Source organism: Pristis pectinata, chromosome 2 (assembly GCF_009764475.1).
Source record: "Pristis pectinata isolate sPriPec2 chromosome 2, sPriPec2.1.pri, whole genome shotgun sequence".
Lineage (NCBI taxonomy): Eukaryota > Metazoa > Chordata > Chondrichthyes > Rhinopristiformes > Pristidae > Pristis > Pristis pectinata.
In genome coordinates this window covers 42,020,478-42,041,118 of record NC_067406.1, presented here as the reverse complement: position 1 = coordinate 42,041,118, position 20,641 = coordinate 42,020,478, and the positions used below count along the sequence as shown (strand labels likewise).

General features: G+C 42.5%; 2 protein-coding genes across 3 annotated transcripts in view; one reads left to right on the top strand and one right to left on the bottom strand.

Annotated features, from left to right (window-relative positions):
* Nucleotides 1–20,641, bottom strand: part of LOC127579985 (involucrin-like) — a 513,761-nt gene that overhangs the window by 364,360 nt on the left and 128,760 nt on the right. The window lies entirely within an intron of this gene.
* npr2 (natriuretic peptide receptor 2) overlaps nt 1–20,641 on the top strand; it is a 132,720-nt gene that overhangs the window by 75,280 nt on the left and 36,799 nt on the right. For both annotated transcript variants that reach the window (XM_052032917.1, XM_052032926.1), the window contains exons 13-15: nt 9,494–9,565; nt 19,156–19,315; nt 19,600–19,755. In XM_052032917.1, coding sequence (XP_051888877.1) covers nt 9,494–9,565; nt 19,156–19,315; nt 19,600–19,755 — 388 coding nt within the window. The remainder of the gene's footprint in view (nt 1–9,493; nt 9,566–19,155; nt 19,316–19,599; nt 19,756–20,641) is intronic.

Here is a 20,641-nt window from a genome sequence, read left to right as displayed (position 1 = left end):
GTTAATGGGAATTCAGCAGGAGTACACAGTGAAGCAGAGTGTAAATCCTCACTTGTAGAAAGAACACCTCTTAAAGGTAAAACTGCTAAGAGAAATAAAATATATTGAAACGATTGAACTGACTTCTGATTTATAGAATGATGAATTAGCAGAGAGGCTTATGGAGGGAATTCCAGAATCAAGAGCCCAGAGAAATGCACGGTAGTGTAGCGGTTAGCGCAACACTATTACAGCACCACCGATTGGGGTTTGATTCCCGTCGCTGTCTGTAAGGAGTTGTACGTTCTCCTGTGTCTACGTGGGTTTCCTCCAGGTGCTCCGGTTTCCTCCCACATTCTAAAGACGTACGGGTAGGTTAATTTGGGGTTTAAATTGGGCAGCGTGGACTCGTTGGGCCAAAAGGGTCTGTTACCACCCTGTCAATAAAATTTAATTTAATTTAACAGGGGGCTGTGTGGGAGGGAAGGGTTAGATAGATCTTAGAGCAGGATAAAATGTCAGCACAACATTGTGGGCTGAAGGGCCTGTACTGTGCTGTAGTGTTCTATATCTCCAGAACTGAAGATGTAGATGTCCGTGACGGTGCAACTCAGGGATGCATGAGAGACCAGCATGGATGTGAGCTGTGGGGCTGGAGGAGATTAGACCTAGAGAGGAAAAAGGTTCTGGAGGGATTTGAATTTTAAATTGTTCGCATCGCCACAAAGGAAGCCAATGTCTGTTAGCTAGAACAGGAGTCACCTGTGAATAGGACTTACTGTAAGATGGGCAGAGTTATAGACCCACTGACGTTTGTGGAGGGTAAAAGATGGCAGACTTGCCAGGAGAGCTTTTGAAAAAGCAGAATCTGGAAGTGACAAAGGGTTGTTTTATGGTGTTAGCACAGAAGGGCTGTCAGGGATGTTATGGGGGATAGAAATAGATGGAAACAGAAAGAGGGGTGAATTTTTATTTTATCTGTGTTTTAATGTGGACTTCTTCCAAAATTCAGTCATACAAGGATTTTTTTATTCAAAGAAAATAAAGGCATTTCTGTAATTTAATTCATCAACCATCAAGTTGCAAACCTGCAACTGGAAGTGATCTAAACAACCAATAATCAATGGTACTCACCTTTTAAGTGTATGTACATGCCCAACACCAGATTCCCAAAACAGGCATTCTATTCCAAGTTCTGTCATGGGAAGAGATTATTAGAAAGACAGAGAAAATAGATTCAAAGTTGTGCTCAAGGCTGACTTGAAGAAATGCAATATTCCCACTGACTCTTTGGAACCTTGGGCCCTCTGTCCCATGACCATATAGAGTGGAGAAGGAGCATTCAAGATGATATTGAGAACCTCAATCCCGTGAGTCAGGAGCACACAGGCCCTGCATAAGTAATGGAAGGAGCACATCACCTCACAAACTAGCCACCCACTTGCCCTGTCTATATGTGTGGAAGGAGCCTGAGGTTTCCAGGATTGACCTCATTAACCACTAAAGAACCTCAAAACTGGAGAGTAAGTAAGTCAAGTCATCGTTGACCATGGGTGACTGTCAGAGAAGGAAGAGGAATTGAGGGTTATGGGGAACTGGCACAGAAGAGAAGTTGAGGCCAGCTTAGATTATTGATGATAATATTGAATGACAGGGCAGGCTTGTGGGGCCGGGTGGCCTCCTCCTCCTATTTTCTTGTACTCCTGTGTCCTTTGGATGCATGGCTTCTTTGTTGTGCCATGACAGACCAAACTATCTTATTGATAGTAGCATATGCCTCCTTTAACAAAAGAACAAAAAAATAATTATAAGCTGTATTGAAAGAGAAAAAGAAAAGTTTTGACATTCCAAAGTGGTTCATACCCATTTAATCTGTTCTGCTTTAGTTACCAAGTGGTATGAGAACCACTGAGCTAAACCAATATTCTAAATGTAAATGAAACCATTATTTGCAATACATTTTGGAACTTCAATAAGTTTAGAGTGGATGCTTGTGGCTTTGACCAAATTCATTATGTCAAAAACCAAGGATCACCTATATGACCTCAGACTAACATGTTTTTATATGACTGCCCCTTCCAGACTTGAATGCAAATATTCTGGTCACATAGTCTGAGCCCAGCGTACACAAATTTGTTCAGAATTTTGAATGGTGCTAGTAAGGGCAGGAAATTAACTAATTTGAGGTGGTTTTAAGCCATTTTTTTGCTAACAGATGTTGCGTATGAAACAAATACTGTCTGTAATCATGCATCTTTGACAATAGTTCAGCAACTTCTTTCACAGAGGAATCAGTTATTTAAAGAAATGCAGGATTTGAAATGGGGAGTGGAATACAACCTCCCTGCTTGGTGGGACTTTCAGCTGCTGAAAGTGCTCAAATTACTGTGATGTTATATAGCACGCATTGCCAATGCACACCTTGACCTTTCCACCATCTCTTCCTATGAGCACCACCCTTCTGCCACCCCTCTCACCTTTCCTTTACAATCCTCATTGTTGACTGCCTGGGTGGATCGACAAGCTGTTCTCCTTCCTTCCTTCCCTCAGCCTCTGAACTGAATGATTTCAGGTACCATCTAAAGTCCTTTCAATTAACCGTTCTCCTGTATTCCCTAAAGTTCTATCTTCATAAATTAATTGTTTTAATCTTGTGGTCTATGCCTCTCATAATTTTATGTACATCTATCAGGTCGCCCTCCAAACCTGTCCTTATACCTAATAGTCTCTAATCTAGGCAGCATCCTGGTGAACCTCTTCTACACTCTCTCCAAAGCCTTCACATTCTTCCTGTAATACAGTGACCACAACTGCACACAGTCCTCCAAATGTGGCTTTACCAAAGTTTAAAACAGCTGCAACATGACTCTCTAGTTTTTATTCCCAACACGCTGACCGATGAAGGTAAGTATGCCATATTTCATCTTTACCATGCCAGCTACTTGAGTTGCCACTTTCAGGAGCTATGGACTTACACCCCAAGATCCTTCTGTACATCAGTGCCACTAAGGGTCCTGTTTGCCTGAATTAAACTCCCATCAGCCATTTCTCTGCCCACATTTCCAACTGGCCTATATCCTGCTGAATCCCTTGATAACCTTCCTCACTATCCACAATTCAGCCAGTTTCTGTCATTTGCACACTTATTAATCAGCCCACCTATTTTCATCCAATTCATTTCATTCAATTAATTCATCCAATTCATTATATCACAAACAATAAACGTCCCTGCACTGATCCTTGCAGAATGCCACTGATCACAGACTTCCAGCCAGAATAACACCCTTCCATCACTATCCTCTATCTTCTATGGCCAAGCCAATTTTGGATCCAATCTACCAAGTCACCATGGATCCCATGTACTTTAATCTTTTGGATCAGCCTACCATGAGGGACCTTGTGGAAACCTCTACTAAAATCTTGTATACAACAGAGACAAGATGAGAATCCTTTCTCTTTTTGGGTTTATTTGATTACTTGTTCTTAAATTTCACAGCTGCCGTGTTGAGATTCAAACTTGTGTCTCTGGATCAATACTCTAGTTTATTCCAGTAACTTAACCTCCCACATAGTCATTCCCCATAAGGGCACAAAGAAGGATGACCTCAGTATTAAGTTACAGCTTTGGTAGTTGTTTTTCATTCAACTTCGAGCAAAAATAGGGTCCTATTCTGAACTGAGGGGAAATGGATCATTTGCTAGTTGAACTGCAGCCTTGCAGCTCCAATGACACTGACCTCAGTGGAATTTGTACATTCTCCCCATGGCAGCAAGCATTTCCCCTGGGTGCTCTTGTTTCCTCCCACATCTCGAAGACATGCAGACTGGTTGGTTAACTTCCCTTCGTGTGCTGGTGAATCGGTAGAATCTCTGGGGAGTTGATGAGAAAAAAAAGATTAATGTGGGATTGGTGTAAATGGGTTTTTGATAGTCGGCGCAGACTCGATGGGCTGAAAGGCCTGAAAATCCTTCAGTCTCTTCAGATTGCCTGAATAAGATATCATGAGAAATTTAAATCATTCTGATTATATTTATCTGTTTTTGAACCTGATGAGAAAAGGAGATTACTGATCTATTCACTTTATACATTTGCTTTGAAGAATAAGAGGCATTACATTCTTCATGCTTGTAGAGGTTGGGATAAATAATTTAAATGAATTAATTAAGCCCATGTGAATGTAAATTTGACAAGCTGAGACAAATATTAATAAGAAGGAATCATCTCTGAAATACAGTACAGATATCTCTTTTGAGAGTGATTCTGCTTTGACTTGACGAGCTTATGCTTTCTTCATTTTGGAAGAACAGAAGGTGATCCCATTGAAATATATACAGTAACATTTCAATGGGCTTGACAAGGTAGATGCAGGAATAAGGTTTTCTTTGGTTTGGATGTCACCATCTTAAGAACTAAGAGTCAGCCATTCAGGACTGAAATGTAGAGAAATTTCTTCACCCAAAGGGTAGTGAATCTTTAGAATTCTCTATCCAAGAGGGCTGTAGAGGCTCAGTCAGTGAGAATGTTCAAGACAAAGAATGATGTTTGGATGTTGAGAGAATCAGTGTAAATGTATATAATGTAAGGAAGTGGCAAAAGGCTGAATGGGCTACTCCTGCTTCTTTGCCCCTATGTTCCTATGAGGTAGGACTTTTTACAAACAAGGCTGTTAAGAAAAGTTAAGAAGCAGGAGAGGAGTAAGTCATAGTCTTGTGAGGTGAGAAACATGTAATTATTCTGAGTTTATTTACAAACAGTTTAAAAAGCAATCAAAGAAATGACAAACATCAATGCTTAAAGGGAGGAGAAGGAGGACTGGAGCAGAAACTCAGCAGCTGCCCAACATTCAGGAAAGCATATATGGCAAAATTAAACAATAAGTTACAATTTACAGAACAAGTAAAATCATATTTGTGCTAAAAAGATATGTTACTTCCTGGCTGCAATGGAATGGAAGCAATTCAGAAAGGGGAGGGGCGATACTGGTCAGGGACACTATTACAGCAGCAGAAAGGGTGGATAATGTAGAAGGATCCTCTCTAGAGTCAGTATGGGTGGAAGTTAGGAACAAGAAAGAAGCAGTTACTCTACTGGGAGTATTCTATAGGCCGCCTGGTAGCAGTAGGGATACTGAGGAGCAGGTTGGGAGGCAGATTTTGGAAAGATGCGAAAATAACAGGGTTATTATAGTGGGAGACTTCAACTTCCCAAATATTGATTGGTACCTGCTTAGTGCCAAAGGTTTAGACGGGGCGGAGTTTGTTAAGTGTGTACAGGACGGATTCCTGTCACAGTATGTTAACAGGCCGACTAGAGGAAATGCCATATTAGATCTAGTTTTAGGTAATGAACCAGGTCAGGTGACAGATCTCTCGGTGGGTGAGCATTTGGGGGACGGTGACCATTGCTCCATAACCTTTAGAATTGTCACGGACAGGGATAAGAGCAAAGAGGATGGGAAGATATTTAATTGCGGTAGGGCAAATTATGAGGCTATAAGGCGAGAACTTGAGAGTGTAAATTGGGATGACATTTTTGAGGGGAAATATACTGTGGAGATGTGGTCGATGTTCAGGGATCTCTTGCAGGATGTTAGGGATAAATTTGTCCCGGTGAGGCAGAGAAGGAATGGCAAGGTGAAGGAACCATGGGTGACAAGGGAGGTGAAACAACTAGTTAGGAAGAAGAAGGCAGCATACATAAGGTGTAAGCAGCAAGGATCAGACAGGGCTCGTGAGGAATATAGAGTAACAAGGAGGGAACTTAAGGAGGGGCTGAGGAGAGCGAGAAGGGGACATGAAAAGGCTTTGGTGAGTAGGATTAAGGAGAATCCCAAGACTTTTTACTTGTACGTGAAGAGCAGAAGGATCGCTAGAGTAAAGGTGGGTCCGATTAAAGACAAAAGTGGGAAGATGTGCCTGGAAGCTGTGGAAGTGGGTGAGGTTCTCAATGAATACTTCTCTTCAGTGTTAACCAAGGAGAGGGGTCTTAATGACGCTGAGGACAGTGTTGGTAAGGGTAATGTTCTAGAGTATGTAGATATCAAGAAAGAGGATGTGTTGGAGCTGTTAGAAAATATTAGGACAGATAAGTCCCCGGGGCCTTACGGAATATTCCCCAGGCTGCTTCGTGAGGCGAGGGAGGAGATTGCTGAACCGTTGGCTAGGATCTTTGAGTCCTCGTTGGCCACGGGGATGGTACCGGAGGATTGGAGGGAGGCGAATGTTGTCCCTTTATTCAAAAAATGTAGTAGGGATAGTCCAGGGAATTACAGACCAGTGAGCCTTACGTCTGTGGTGGGCAAGCTGTTGGAAAGGATTCTTAGAGATAGGATCTATGAACATTTAGAGAATCATGGACTGATTAGGAACAACCAGCAAGGATTTGTGAAGGGAAGATCTTGCCTCACTAGCCTGATAGGGTTCTTTGAGGAGGTTACCAGGAAGATTGATGAGGGTAGTGCAGTAGATGTGGTCTACATGGATTTTAGTAAGGCGTTTGACAAGGTTCCGCATGGCAGACTTCTTCAGAAGGTCAGAGGCCAAGGGATCCACGGAGGCTTGGCCGTGTGGATTCAGAATTGGCTTGCCTGTAGAAAGCAGAGGGTTGTGGTGGAGGGAGTGCATTCGGATTGGAGGGCTGTGACTAGTGGTGTCCCACAGGGATCGGTTCTGGGACCTCTACTTTTTGTGATATTTATTAATGACTTAGATGAGGGGGTGGGTTAGCAAGTTTGCAGATGGCACAAAGATCGGTGGTGCTGTGGATAGTGTGGAGGGCTGTCGAAGCTTACAAAGGGATATTGATAGGATGCAGAGCTGGGCTGACAAGTGGCAGATGGAGTTCAATCTAGAGAAGTGTGAGGTGGTACACTTTGGAAGGACAAACTCCAAGGCGGAGTACAAGGTAAATGGCAGGATTCTGGGCAGTGTGGAGGAGCAGAGGGATCTGGGGGTTCATATCCACAGACCACTGAATGCATAGGGTAGTTAAGAAAGCTTATGAGATGTTAGCTTTCTTAAGTCGTGGGATCGAGTTTAAGAGCCGTGAAGTAATGATGCAGCTTTACAAAACTCTGGTTAGACCACACTTGGAGTACTGTGTCCAGTTCTGGTCGCCTCATTATAGGAAGGATGTGGAGGCATTGGAAAGGGTGCAGAGGAGATTTACCAGGATGCTGCCTGGATTAGAGAGTATGGAATATGAGGAGAGACTAAAGGAGCTAGGGCTTTACTCATTGCAGAGAAGGAGGATGAGGGAAGACATGACAGAGGTATACAAAATATTAAGAGGAATAGATAGAGTGGACAGCCAACGCCTCTTTCCCAGGGCACCAATGCTCAATACAAGAGGGCATGGCTTTAAGGTAATAGGTGGGAAGTTCAAGGGAGACATCAGAGGGAGGTTTTTTACCCAGGGAGTGGTTGGTGCATGGAATGCACTGCCTGGGGTGGTGGTAGAGGCTGATACGTCGGGCAAGTTCAAGAGATTGTTAGATAAGCATATGGAGGAATTTAAGATAGAGGGATATATGGGAGGAGAGGGTTAGATAGTCGTAGGAGTGGTTTGAAAGTCGGCACAACATGGTGGGCCGAAGGGCCTGTATTGTGCTGTATTGTTCTGTGCTTCTATGGAAATGAGAAAGATTGAAAATTGTTATTAATGGTAAATGAAGCATTAAATTGGAATGGATATCATGTTCGAGTAATGTTGCTGAATAGAGCTAAATTGGAAGATACTGAAAGGAGTGACAGAGTGTGTAAAAGCTTGTGCTTTCAGCCTCACTGATAAGGCACTGAAAGCAAGATCATTTAGGGTGGTGCCAGAAGATTCCTGCGGCAGTTTAAAAACATTATATTCAGTGCATTTCCACATGAATAAAAACTCCAAGTAGTTTGGAAGGGGTGAGCAGCAAAGAGGAACATATTAATTTATTATGAAAGCAATAAAATAAAACTTGATCAAATGTTGGAAATACAGATCATGAAGTATGAGATGGCATTCGTTAATCAATGCAAAAATTTGGATGAGTTTGATGTGCCCTCAGCAATGGGTGTATAATGACTAACAAGCTTAACACAAAGAACAATTGTAATTGCACCAGATGGGATTGTTGTCACATATTCCCCTACGACCTCCTAGCCTTTGGCGTTCACAAGCCATTGCACATTTCACACCCAGCACAATGGCATTCACCCACTTAATAGCCACCTTCTTCTGCAAAAAAATAATGTATTATTTGAAAATTATTTTAACAGAAATCAGAAATTGGCTGTTAAGGGCAAAATTAAAGTTTGTTCTTTTCTGTATTTTGGTTTTATCTGTATAAGTATATAGTCATAAATTTAAATTCTTGTTGGCCTCTCTATTCAATGGTCTGCAGCTGATTTCATACAAGTTTTGAAGTCATTATTTAAGCAAAATGATTTCTAAAGCTTGCAGCATTGAGTAGTACTATATAAACTATCATTGAAAATTATATTACTGACTAAAAAGCATACTGTTTGATTTATGTTAATAAACTTATCAATAGGAATCCTTCAAGGAGACATTGTCTACCAATGTCATTTATACCACATACCACAATATAAAATAATTGGTAGTTTTATCCATGTGAAGTGCAGCTATATGACTGGCAGTATTTCTACTTGTTTAAATTGGCACTTTATCAAAGATGACAAAATTAGCAAGTTCGGGCAGATTATGCTGACAACTATGTAATGCCTTGTATGTCTGCTGGACACTGTTTATGATGGGTTGTCCTTCTGACCTGCAGAGGGCACTTCTCCATTCGCTTAGAACATCCATCATAATTTGAAGGACCTCATCAGTAAATGAGGTCTTCCTACACCTTCCTCCCTTCAATTTACTCGCTCCACTGCATCCGTAATGAATGTTATCTATAATGTTCCACGGAATCTTAGAGCTTAATAAGTGACTTTATTGTTGCTTCTTTTTCTGATCAGCTGCACAAATGTGCTTTAGTTCTAAACCATCTGAGCTCAAGAAATGCATTATTTGTGGTTCTGCGACTAGGCTTTAAAAGAAAAGGAGAAAGATACTGAATACAAAATCACATCAGTGTTCTCACAGCACTTTGTTTATGATTATTGGAAAATCCATTTATCACTCTTAGATATAGTTAATGGTCTTAATTATAATTTGGCAAAGTGCAGTGAAATAGTTGCAACACCAGCACCTACCACACTCTCTCCAACCACCGTATTCAAAACTCTTTCCCAAACTGGGGTCAGTTCTTTCAACTTTGCTGCTGATTTCCAACCTAAACCAAAGACTGCAGATTTAAATTTGTACCTATTGTAACATCATTCAGACCATCTGACAGTGAATTTGTTATAAAAACGGCATTTAGTTACTGAGAAAATTTTAATTTGTTGTTATGAAAATAACCATTTATGGAATTGTTACCAAAAAAAAGTTGATCATTGCAGATTCATTACAAATGAGAGAGAAGCATAAGTTTATTTTAAATGGCTTCTATTTTTGTCTTTGCAGGATATACTTGAAAATGAAAATATTAATCTTGACTGGGTGTTCCGATATTCACTAATTAATGACATTGTGAAGGTAAGTTATAGGAGAGCAAAATGTTATAGAAATGGCTTATTTGAATTATGAAATACATAATTAAATTGGTTTGATAAATCGCACTCCAACCTGTTGCAATCGAGCTGGGCCAAATAAAGAAAAACTGAATCAATTGTTAGGAAAGCAGATTTATAAAATGGGACCTCTTGACTGCTGGAATAATAGTTATTTTAGTAAATGTAACTGACAAAAGAACGTCTTCTGATTTCGACAGTTATAAACAGATTTGCTTACGCTTTGAAGTCCGTAAGGTACTTTCAGAGAGTTCCAAACACTGTTCTTTTTAATATTAGGAACCAGCGATTTAATGGAAAGAGAGACAGAGTTAACATTTTAGGATCAGTGACCTTTCTTCAGAAAAGTTCTGACAAGTTCCCACCTGAAATGTTATCTCTGATTCTCTATCCACACTTTAATCTCCTCCACCCCCACAATGCTGCTGAGTGTTTCCAGTAGTTTTTGTTTTTATTTCAAATTTCCTGCATCTGCAGAATTTTTTTTATTTGCACTTCGACAGTCCTTGTTCTCTAAAAAGAAAACAACCCCAGCCTATCCAGTCTTTCCTTACAGGTAAAAATTTCCAGTCATGCCAACATGTCTGTACATCTCCTCTGCACCCTTTTCTGTGTAATCACATCTTTCCTGTAACGGGGTGATCAGAGCTGTATTGTGTACTCCTGTGAATAGACTCTTGGCTTCTCAAACAGTAAGCACCAGAACTGAATGAAAAACACTATGATGCTGGAGGAACTCAACAGTCCTGGCAGCATCCGTGGAGAAAAGCAGGCTGTCAACATTTCAGGTCAGGACCCTTCTTTAGAACTGAACATAGGAAAAGAGGAACCCCAATATATGGGAAGGAAAAGCAGATCAGTGATAGATGGACAAAAGAGGGGAGGCGGGGTGGGCACAAGGTGGTGATAGGTAGATGCAGGTAAGAGATAGTGATAGGCAGGTGCGGGGGAGGAGGGGAGAGCAGATCCACTGGAGGATGGGTCAAAGGTAAGGAGGAAAAAAGGAGGGTAGAAGAAAGGGGAAGAACAGAGGCATGGTTGGGGGTGGGGTTGTGTTGATGGGGAGGCTGTGGGGATTACTTAGTGAGAGAATCCAATGTTCATGCCATTAGGCTGCAAGGTTCCAAGACACAAAATGAGGTGCTGTTCCTCCAGTTTGCGCTTGGACTTCTCCTGGCAGTGGAGGAGGCCGAGGACTGACATAGCTGTGATGGGGGGTGAGTTGAAGTGACTGGCAACGGGGAGATGCAGATCGCAGTTATGGACGGAGCGCAGGTGCTCTGTGAAACGGTCACCTGGTCTGCTTTTGGTCTCGCCAATGTAGAGGAGGCCGCACTTGGAACACCAAATTGAGTAGATGATATTAAGGGAAGTGCAGATAAATCTCTGTCTCACCTGAAAGGACTGTTTGGGTCCCTGGGTGGAGGTGGTCCAAGTGTGGCCTCCTCTACGTTGGTGAGACCAAACACAGACTAGGTGACCGTTTCGCAGAACACCTGCGCTCTATCCCTAACCACGATCTGCATTTCCCTATTGCCAGTCACGTCAACTCCCCCTCCCACTCCATCGCAGATATGTCAGTCCTGTGCCTCCTCCACTGCCAGGAGAATTCCAAGCACAAACTGGAGGAACAGCGCCTCATTTTCCATCTTGGAACCTTGCAGCCTAATGGCATGAATATTGAATTCTTCCACTTCAAGTAATCCCCACAAAACCACCCCCACCCCCCACACCCCTCTCCCAACCATGCCTCCTCTCTTCTTCCTTTTCCTAGCCTATTTCTCTTTCTACCCCCCTTTTTTCCTCCTTACCTTTGACCCATCCCCTGGTGGATCTGCTCTCCCCCCCTCCCCCGCACCTGCCATCTCTATCTTTTACCTGCATCTACCTATCACCGCTTTGTACCCACCCCACCTCCTTTCTTTTGTCCACCTATCACTGCTCTGCTTTTCCCTCCTATATATTGGGCTTCCCCTTTTCCCATCTTCAGTCCTGAAGAAGGGTCCTGACCCGAAACATTGACTGCCTGCTTTTCTCCACGGATGCTGCCTGACCTGCTGAGTTCCTCCAGCATCATAGTGTTTTTCATCCAGATTCCAGCATCTGCAGCCCTTTGTTTCTCAAGTACCAGAACTGATTTGATGAGACTGATCAGCTGATCCAAGAGCTAAGTAACCACAAACACAAAGTATTCCTGGACTGGAAACTCCACCATGTCTTAAAGGTAAAGAAACAATCCACAGATACCTGAAAGCTGAAGTCCAACAGAATAAATATGACCTAAAGAACAGATGGTTAGTGTAGAGAGTGCGGAATATTCAGCAAACAGCTGATAACCATGATATGCATTTATTCTTCAGTGCTGTCAAGACCATGTACATCCCACAATACCCAGGCCCACCCCACTGAGTGTCAAGAATGGAGGTGAAATTATCAAAAACAGATCCTGTCAGGGTCTTTGGAAACAGCACTTTTTATGAAGAACCCCTCAACACTGAATTTGTCCTTGATATGAGCACGCTTGATTCCATCCCATAGGGAACTAATCAATCAGTATGTTGTTACCTTTGATCAACAAGAGGTTGAAAATGCCAAATGCCAACTGAAAAAGGCCCCGAGCAGAACTCTGCTGAAGTTCTGAACCTTGGAGTGGACCTTCCGTGACAAATTCACAATCTCACACATCTGGGAAAAGGAGGAATGCTAAGGGATCTTAGAGATGCTGTAATAATGACCATTTTCATAAGGAGAGATTACTACAGGGGGATCTCCTTCATCCACTGGGAAAATCATTGCCCAAGTCCTCAACTGCCTTCTCCCTGTGGTCAAAGAGCTACTTCCCAAACTGCAGTGAGTAATCCATCCACTAGGGGTACAGTGGACGTGATCAACACTGCAATAACTATGCAAGAGAAATGCAGGGAGTGGCATCAACCAGTAAATATGGCCATGTTTGATCTCACTCTTTTAAACACTAAGCAACACAATCCCACTTTACTCAATCTCTCCTCATATGACAAACTGCCATTCTTAGAACCAATCTGGAAAATCTTTGCTGAACTCTCTCTATGTCAATTCTATTCTTTCTTAGGTAAAACAAACAAAATTGTACATAATACTCCTTGGTGCAGTCTCACTAAGGCCCTATGCAATGGCAGTAAGATTTCCTTACTCCCTTATTTAAATCTACATCAAAGTCGAGTTTCTTGTCATATGCACAAGTACATGTAAGCACAGGTGCAACAAAAAACTTACTTGCAGCAGCATCACAGGCACATAGCATGTAAGCAGCATTCACAAGAAAAACATAAATTAATCATAAATTATACACAATTTTTATAAGAAAGAACACAACTAGAACAAAAAAGGTCCATTTTAGTGCAAAGTGATCAAAGTGGTCATGGTGTTGCTAAACTGTAGTGATTAGTTTTACACTGGTTGGTTCATGAACCAAATAGTTGAAGGGAAGTAGCTGTTCTTGAACCTAGTGGTGTGGGACTTCTGTACCTCTTGCCTGCCGGTAGCTGTGACAAGATGGCATGACCCGCATGGTGGGGATCTTTGATGATGGATGTTACCTTCTAGAGGCAACTCCTCCTGTAGATACTACCAAGAGTGGGGAGGGATGTTCCTATGATGCATTGGGCTGAGTCCACTGCTCTCTGCGGCTTCTTACGTTCCTGTGCATTCGAATTGCCGTACCAGACCATGATGCAACTAGTCAGAATACTTTCAACAGTACATTTGTAGAAATTTATTAGAGTGTTCAGTGACAAGCCAAATCTCCTTAACAAGCACATCAAGGTCCTTTTGAATATCAACAATATCCAAGCCTTCACCATTTAACAAATACTCCACTTTTTGTTTAGTGCACTAAAGTGATTAACCTCTCAGCTTTTCACAATATATTCATTTTGAAGCCTCTTTACATCCTCCCCATACTCACAATCTCCCCTTAATTAGTATTGTTAACAAACTGAAGATATTACACTATATCCCCAAATTGCTCATATAAATAACGAAAGGCTGTAGCCCAAGCATTAATCCCTGCAGTACCCAACAAGTCGCAGCCTGCCAACCTGAATAGGATCTCTTTATTCACACTCTTTGATCTCTGTCAAATAACCAATTCTCAATCCATGTTGATTGCACTTGCTCTGACCTTGTTGATCAACCTCCTTACGGGACCTTATTAAACACCTTCCAAAAATCCAAATACACCACATCCACTGATTCCCCCTTATCTATTCTAGCAGTCACATCTTTAAAAAAAACTTAAGCAAGTTTGTCAAAACATCATTTTCCTTTCATATAAATGTGTTGGCTATCTTAAGTCCTTCTATTCTTTTAAAGATATTCTGTGATTACATCTTGCTTTATAGTTTCCAACACTTGCCCTTCTACTGCTGTTAGGCTAACAAGTCAGTTTTCTCCCTCCTTTTTTAAATAGTGGGGTCACATTAGCTATTCTTCCAATATATAGGAGCAATTCCAGAATCTATGAAACTTTGAACCAGGGAAAGTGCATTTGGGATAACACTTAGAACCTCAAGTCCATACATTGGAAGCACACAGAAACCTAGTGTTGACATTGGAGGGAATACATTGACTCTATCATGCACCTTCTGTCATACCCTGAGGCACAGTCTTCAGGTTCCACATTGATCTCATCGGCTACCTCAGAAGCCACAGAACTTGTGTGGAAATAATCCCAAAGGACTGCCTAAGAATACAGTGCTCAAGCTATGGCTAAATCCAGCATTGTATACAATTCTAGCATAACCTTCTGATTTTATATTCTATTCCTCAGCTAATTAAGAAGGCATCCCATACTCCTTTTTAACCACGTTATCTTCCTTTCCTGTTGCCTTTAAGGATCTGAGGATGTACACTCCATGGTCTCTTTTTCCCCTCAATGCTCAATATCCTTCTACTTACTGTATATACATATGCCTTAATGCACTTCCCCAAATGCATAACCTCACACTTGATTGAATACTTCTTGCCATTTTTCTGCCCAAATAGGTCTGCCACACTCCATCATGATTCTTTGGTTCAGGGAGGGATATGTGAGATCAGTGCTCATTTTTAATTTTGTTTTCCTTGGATTTTTATATTGGACAAATGGTGTGGAATTTTTTTGACAAGATGGTGGAAATAATGAAGATACAGTCAAGTTATGGTGAAGTTACAGGTTGGGTACATGGAAGGCTTGACTATTGATCTTGATAGGAGTTCAGATCCACCTGAATGTAAATTCAGTTAATACATTTTTGATTAAATAGTTAGTACCAGTGATAGTGATCGTGTACAACTGATCCTGTTCACCTGTGTGAAATCTGCCATTTTCATGTGTGACTCCATACCCCCCAATATGGTTGGCTCTGAAGTTGCCAAGCAGGAGGCTAATTTGGGATAGACAATAAATGCCGGACATGCCAGCAATGTTCACATCGTTTGAATGAAACTGTCTTTTGCTTGAGAGATTTAACCCATTCCAGTGTGGATGTAAAAGATCCACTGGCACTATTCACAAAGGAGAAGGGATATTTCTCCCAGTAGACATAAGGACATAATATAAGAAATAGGAGCTGGAGTTGGCCCTAGGGCCCCTCAAGCCTGCTCCGTTATTCAGTGGGATCTGATTGTGACACAACTCCACCCAATCACAGATATTCCCTTTGTTCTCTCTGACCCTTCCCTGCAGGTTAAAACATGCCTGTTTTCTGACTTGCCCAGTTTCGGGTCATTGACTTGCTGCACCAATATTTAAGACAAGATATTCTTATTAGTCACGTGCATATCGAAACAAACAGTGAAATACGTCCTTTTGCGTGGAGTGTCCTGGGGGCAGCCCGCAAGTGTCACCGTGCTTCCAGTGCCAACATAGCATGCCCGCAACTTCCTAACCTGTACGTCTTTGGAATGTGGGAGGAAACTGGAGCACCCGGAGCAAACCCACGCAGACACGGGGAGAACGTACAAACTCCTTATAGACAGCGGCCGGAATCGAACCCGGGTCTCTGGCACTGTAATAGTGTTACGCTAACCGCTACACTACCGTGCCTGCCCCACTACTGTGGTTTTAACCCAGATCAGTAACTTCACCTCTACACTATCACACACTTACGTATTACAAGTGCCCTAGTCAATATTTAGTGATCAGAAAGATAAAACAAATACACTGGTCATTATCCCATTGCTGTTTGTGGCAGTTTGGTGTGAATAGTTGGCTGCTGTGTTTCTGACTTTCGACAGTGATGACACCCCAAAAGTACCTCATGGCTCCAAACCACTTGGGGAGATTCTGAGAGTGCTGTATAAATGTGAGTTAATCTTTATGTACGTACTGTTATGGTGGTAGGAAACAATCAAATTCAAGATCTGACAACTCCAGTGGTGACACGAGATCCTGCAGATGCTGGAATCTGGAACAACACACACAAAGTGTTAGACGGACTCAGCAGGTCAGGCAGCATCTATGGAGGGAAATAAACAGTTGATGTTTCGGGTCAAGACCCTTCATCGGGACTGGAAAGGAAGAAGGCAGAAGCTAGAATAAGAAGTTCTGGGGAGGGGGATGAGCATAGGCTGGCAGGTGATGGGTGAGTCCAGGTGAGGGGGGAAGGTAGGTGGGTGGGGGAGTAGGGATGAAAGGGAGTGATGTAAGAAGCTGAGAGGTGGGAGAGGCAAAGAGCTGAAGAAGAAGGAATCTGGTAGGAGGGGACAGTAGACCATGGAATAAAGGGAAGGAGGTGGGGAATAGATAAGCAGGTCATGAGGGCAGGGGAGGGGAAAGAGAAGGGGTGAGGGGGCCACAGGAATGAGGGAAAACAAAGGGGGGAGGTGAAAGAGGGGAGGGGTTACTAGGTTAGAAAAATCGATGTTATTGTGTTGGTACCTCTCTAACTCTTGGAATAGATATTACTTTGGGAATTGACCTAGGCTACAAAAGACACTTAACTACTGAACAAGTCACTCCATGTAAATCAGTTATACATTGCATGGTGGGTATATTCTGCTGTGTCACTGTATGTGAAGTGTGAAAAACAGAGTCCCCAGCAGGCGTGCTTCATTTTATGCAGCTATACAATTGCTGCCATAATTTTGTTGATGCTGTTTATGTGAATCGTCCAAAGTCAGTTGTACAAGTGGGCCAGCCCTGCAGAAATTAACCTGGATTGGATCCACTCTCAGAAAGAGCCACCGTGTTGTATGCTTTCGTTTGGATGCTTAACACAACACTGCGAAGGAGTTCCTGTTCTTTACTTCGGCAATCATGGGATAACTGGCCAAATGTTACTGCTTCCTCACTTGCATTTGTGAGTGGGCTACAGTGCAAGTGCTGTTCAGTATCCCTGCCAAAGTGGTCAACTTTAAATTCATACCGTCCCAGCTTAAATGCACTTCTGGACTGCTGTGGGTGCTGTAGGAAAGTAAGAGTGAAATAGGGACCCAAGTCATTTTGACTTAGCTGGTGTGTAGTCAAACTGTATCATGTCATTCAGCAAACAATTTGCTGGAGGAACTCAATGGGTCATGCAGTACCTGTGGGAGGAAAGGAATTGTCAAGGTTCGGGGTCGAAACCCTGCATCAGGACTGAGAGTGGAGAGGTGAAATGGCTGGTATAGAGAGGAGAAGGGGAGTGGCAAGAAAGGAGTCCGAGACGATCGGTGGACTGAGGAGGGATGTGAGATGACAGGCAGGTAGTGCCGGGTAGGGGAGGTGAGCAGGGGAGGAGTTGGAAGACTGGCAGGTGAATGATAGATGGAGGCAGAGAGAGAGAGAGAGAGAGAGAGAGAGAGAGAGAGAGAGAGAGGAAAAAGAAAAAACAACAGATGGAGCGAGGTGGAGGGGGAGGGGAGATCAGCAGGAACACAAAACTCTGGATTCAGATCAGTAAAGGAGATGAGAATGGGAACCATTAGGGGAGAGGTGAACAACAGTTGGAACCAGGTGTGGGGGGTGATCCTGTGTGTGAAGTAACCCCATCCCTTCTTATCCCCTCTCCTTCTCACCCCCTCTCCCTCTCTCTCTGATCCTCCAGTCCTCCCATTTATTTCCTCTTTCCCACAATCTCCCCAGCCCCCCCACCCATCTTCATCCCCCATCCCCCTCCCCTTCCCCCTCCTAGCTCTATCCACCCACTTCACACACAGGTTCCACTCCCCGGCCCCCACCCCCCCCCCCCCCCCCCCCCACATCTGGTTCCAACTGCAGTTCCCCTCCTCTAATGGTTCCCATTCTCACCTTCTTTACTGATCTGAATCCAACGCTTTGTGTTCCTGCTGATCTCCCTCCAGCAGCTGTCTCCCATCTTCACACTCCTCTCCCCCCTCACCTTGCCCATATGTCGACATGTTGTTTCTCTCTCTCTCTCTCTCTCTCTCTCTCTCTCCTCTCTCTCTCTCTCTCTCTCTCTCTCTCTCTTCTCTCTCTCTCTCTCGCCATCTCCATCTCCATCTATCATTCACCTGCCAGTCTTCCAACTCCACCCCTGCTCACCTCCCCTACCCGGCACTACCTGCCTGTCATCTCACACCCCTCCTCGGTACACCAATCACCTCAGAATCCTCTCTTGCCACTCCCCTTCTCGTCTCTGTACTGACCATCTCACCTCTCCACTCTCAGCCCTGATGCATTGACCCCAAACGTCAACAACTCCTTTCCTCCCACAGATGCCACCCGACCCATTGAGTTCCTCCAGCAGTTTGTTTGTTGCTCCAGATTCCAGCATCTGCAGTCTCTTGTGTCTCCTCTGTATCGTGTCATGAACGTGCAAATAGGAACCCTGACTTTTGGGGCTTAAGAATGAGCAGGGACGAAACACTATTGAAGTTCTGAAGTTTGTATCCTTTCTGGGTTACAGTGTTGTCAATAGTTGGCCACCTGCTGCCAACGTTGTACTACCGGTATAAAGCAAAGCCATGACACAAAGGCACGGTAGTGTAGCGGTTAGCGTAACACTATTACAGCACCAGTGACCCGGGTTCAATTCCCGTCACTGTCTATAAGGAGTTTGTACATTCTCCCCGTGACTGTGTGGATTTCCTCTCCGGTTTCCTCCCACATTCCACAGACATATGGGTTAGGAAGTTGTGGGCATGCTATGTTGCATTCTACGCAAAAGATGTATTTCACTGTGTGTTTCGATGTACATGTGACTAATAGAGAAATCTTATCTTAAGAGGAAAGATTGAATTTCTGCAGTTTACTGTTTACTATTGCTACGTTTGTATGAAATTCAGCTGCCTCTTATTTTTGCAAAGTCACAAATGCAATCAAATAACTTGGGTAATCCTTCTCTTGATACAAGGGGAAAAGAGTATGGTATAAGAGCATTTACTACTCCTATTGAACGAACTCTGCAATTTACTGACTGATTAATCAAAAGTCTAATTGGAATCACAAGTGAGCTCACTTCACTGAGAGTGAATCTATGCCAAATCAAGATCAGGTCTTCATTTGTGCCTTTTCTTACACAGTCATTTAACTAAAGAAGTTATTCACAGGCAATCAAATGTTTTACTAACCTAGTCACTTTTGTTCTACAGGGAATGGCATTTTTACATAACAGCATAATTGGGTCACATGGAAATCTTAAGTCATCCAATTGTGTTGTTGATAGTCGTTTTGTGCTAAAAATCACAGATTATGGTTTGGCGAGTTTCCGTTCGTCGTGTAATAATGAAGATTCATATGCATCCTATGCAAGTAAGTTTAAGATGGGTATAAGCTTTGCAATGGAATTACCATTTAAATTTTACATTTACATCCATCTGAAATTTTGAAGAGTACTAAATGAAAACGATAATTGGTGAAAATGATTTTTGAGTGAGCTTGGTTGTTGCATTCACATATTGACCCAACTGAGCCACGGAGCTTTAAACTTGACAGAACTGATTGCTTTTATCAGCTGTGCATGATGTGCTTTTTTTTATATAAACTTTGGAGAGTGTGATTAAAATTTCAAACTGAGTGCTCTTTCTTTGCAACAGAGAAACTTTGGACGGCACCAGAATTAATCAGATGGGGAAGAGCACCACCTCAAGGTACCCAGAAAGGAGACGTATACAGCTTTGGTATTATACTTCAAGAAATTGCCTTAAGAAATGGTCCATTTTACATAGAAGGAATGGATCTCAGTCCAAAAGGTACATTTTGTCTCTAAAATGTCCTCTGTTGTGATACATGGCAAAATCAAGAGTATCCTGACTTAGAAATATGTTACTGTTCTTGCATCATTGCTAGTTCCACATCTTGAAAGTCCACATGGAATAGCATTGTGATCCTATCTTCACCAGAAATACTGACAGTTCAAGAAGGCCACTCACCATCTCTTCCTCAAGAGCAATTAGGGATGGGAAATAAATGCTGACTTTACCAGTGATGCCCACATACAGGAAAATGAATAAAGTTTTTTTTAAATTGCCTCAGCAAACTTAGCAAGGAAAAAGGCAGCCAGGATTCCAGATGATGGTAGTTGTTTGGTGATTAATGTAAGAAATCTGCAGGCTGATCGTGGATGAGTTGCAGTGAAAGGTGTATCACAGAGATCAGTACTAAGGCCTCAACTTTTTAAAATTTGTAGAAATGACTAGTATTGAAGGTATGGTTGCTAAATTTGCTGATGACGCATGGATAGGTAGGAAATTATGTTGTGAAGATGTAAGGTGACTACAAAAGCAAGCAAAAATCAGCGGTCTTTTGTGACTGTAAAGGGGATATTAATAGATTTACCAAGTTGCAAAGATCTGTAACAGTGTCTATATTGTGGGAAAATGTGAAATTGTTTATTTAGACGGGAGAACAAAAAAAGAAGCTATTATCTAAATGGCGAGAGATTGCAGAATTCTGAGATGTGTTGGCATCTGGGTGTCCTAGTGTAATACTAAGAAAGCTAACAGGATGTTTTTGTGTATTGCCGGGGAAAATTTTACATGAAAATTATGCTTCAGTTATATATGGCTTTGACAAGACCACATGAGGAGTACTGTATTGGTATCCTTAATTAAGGAAGAATATTAAAACATTGAAAGC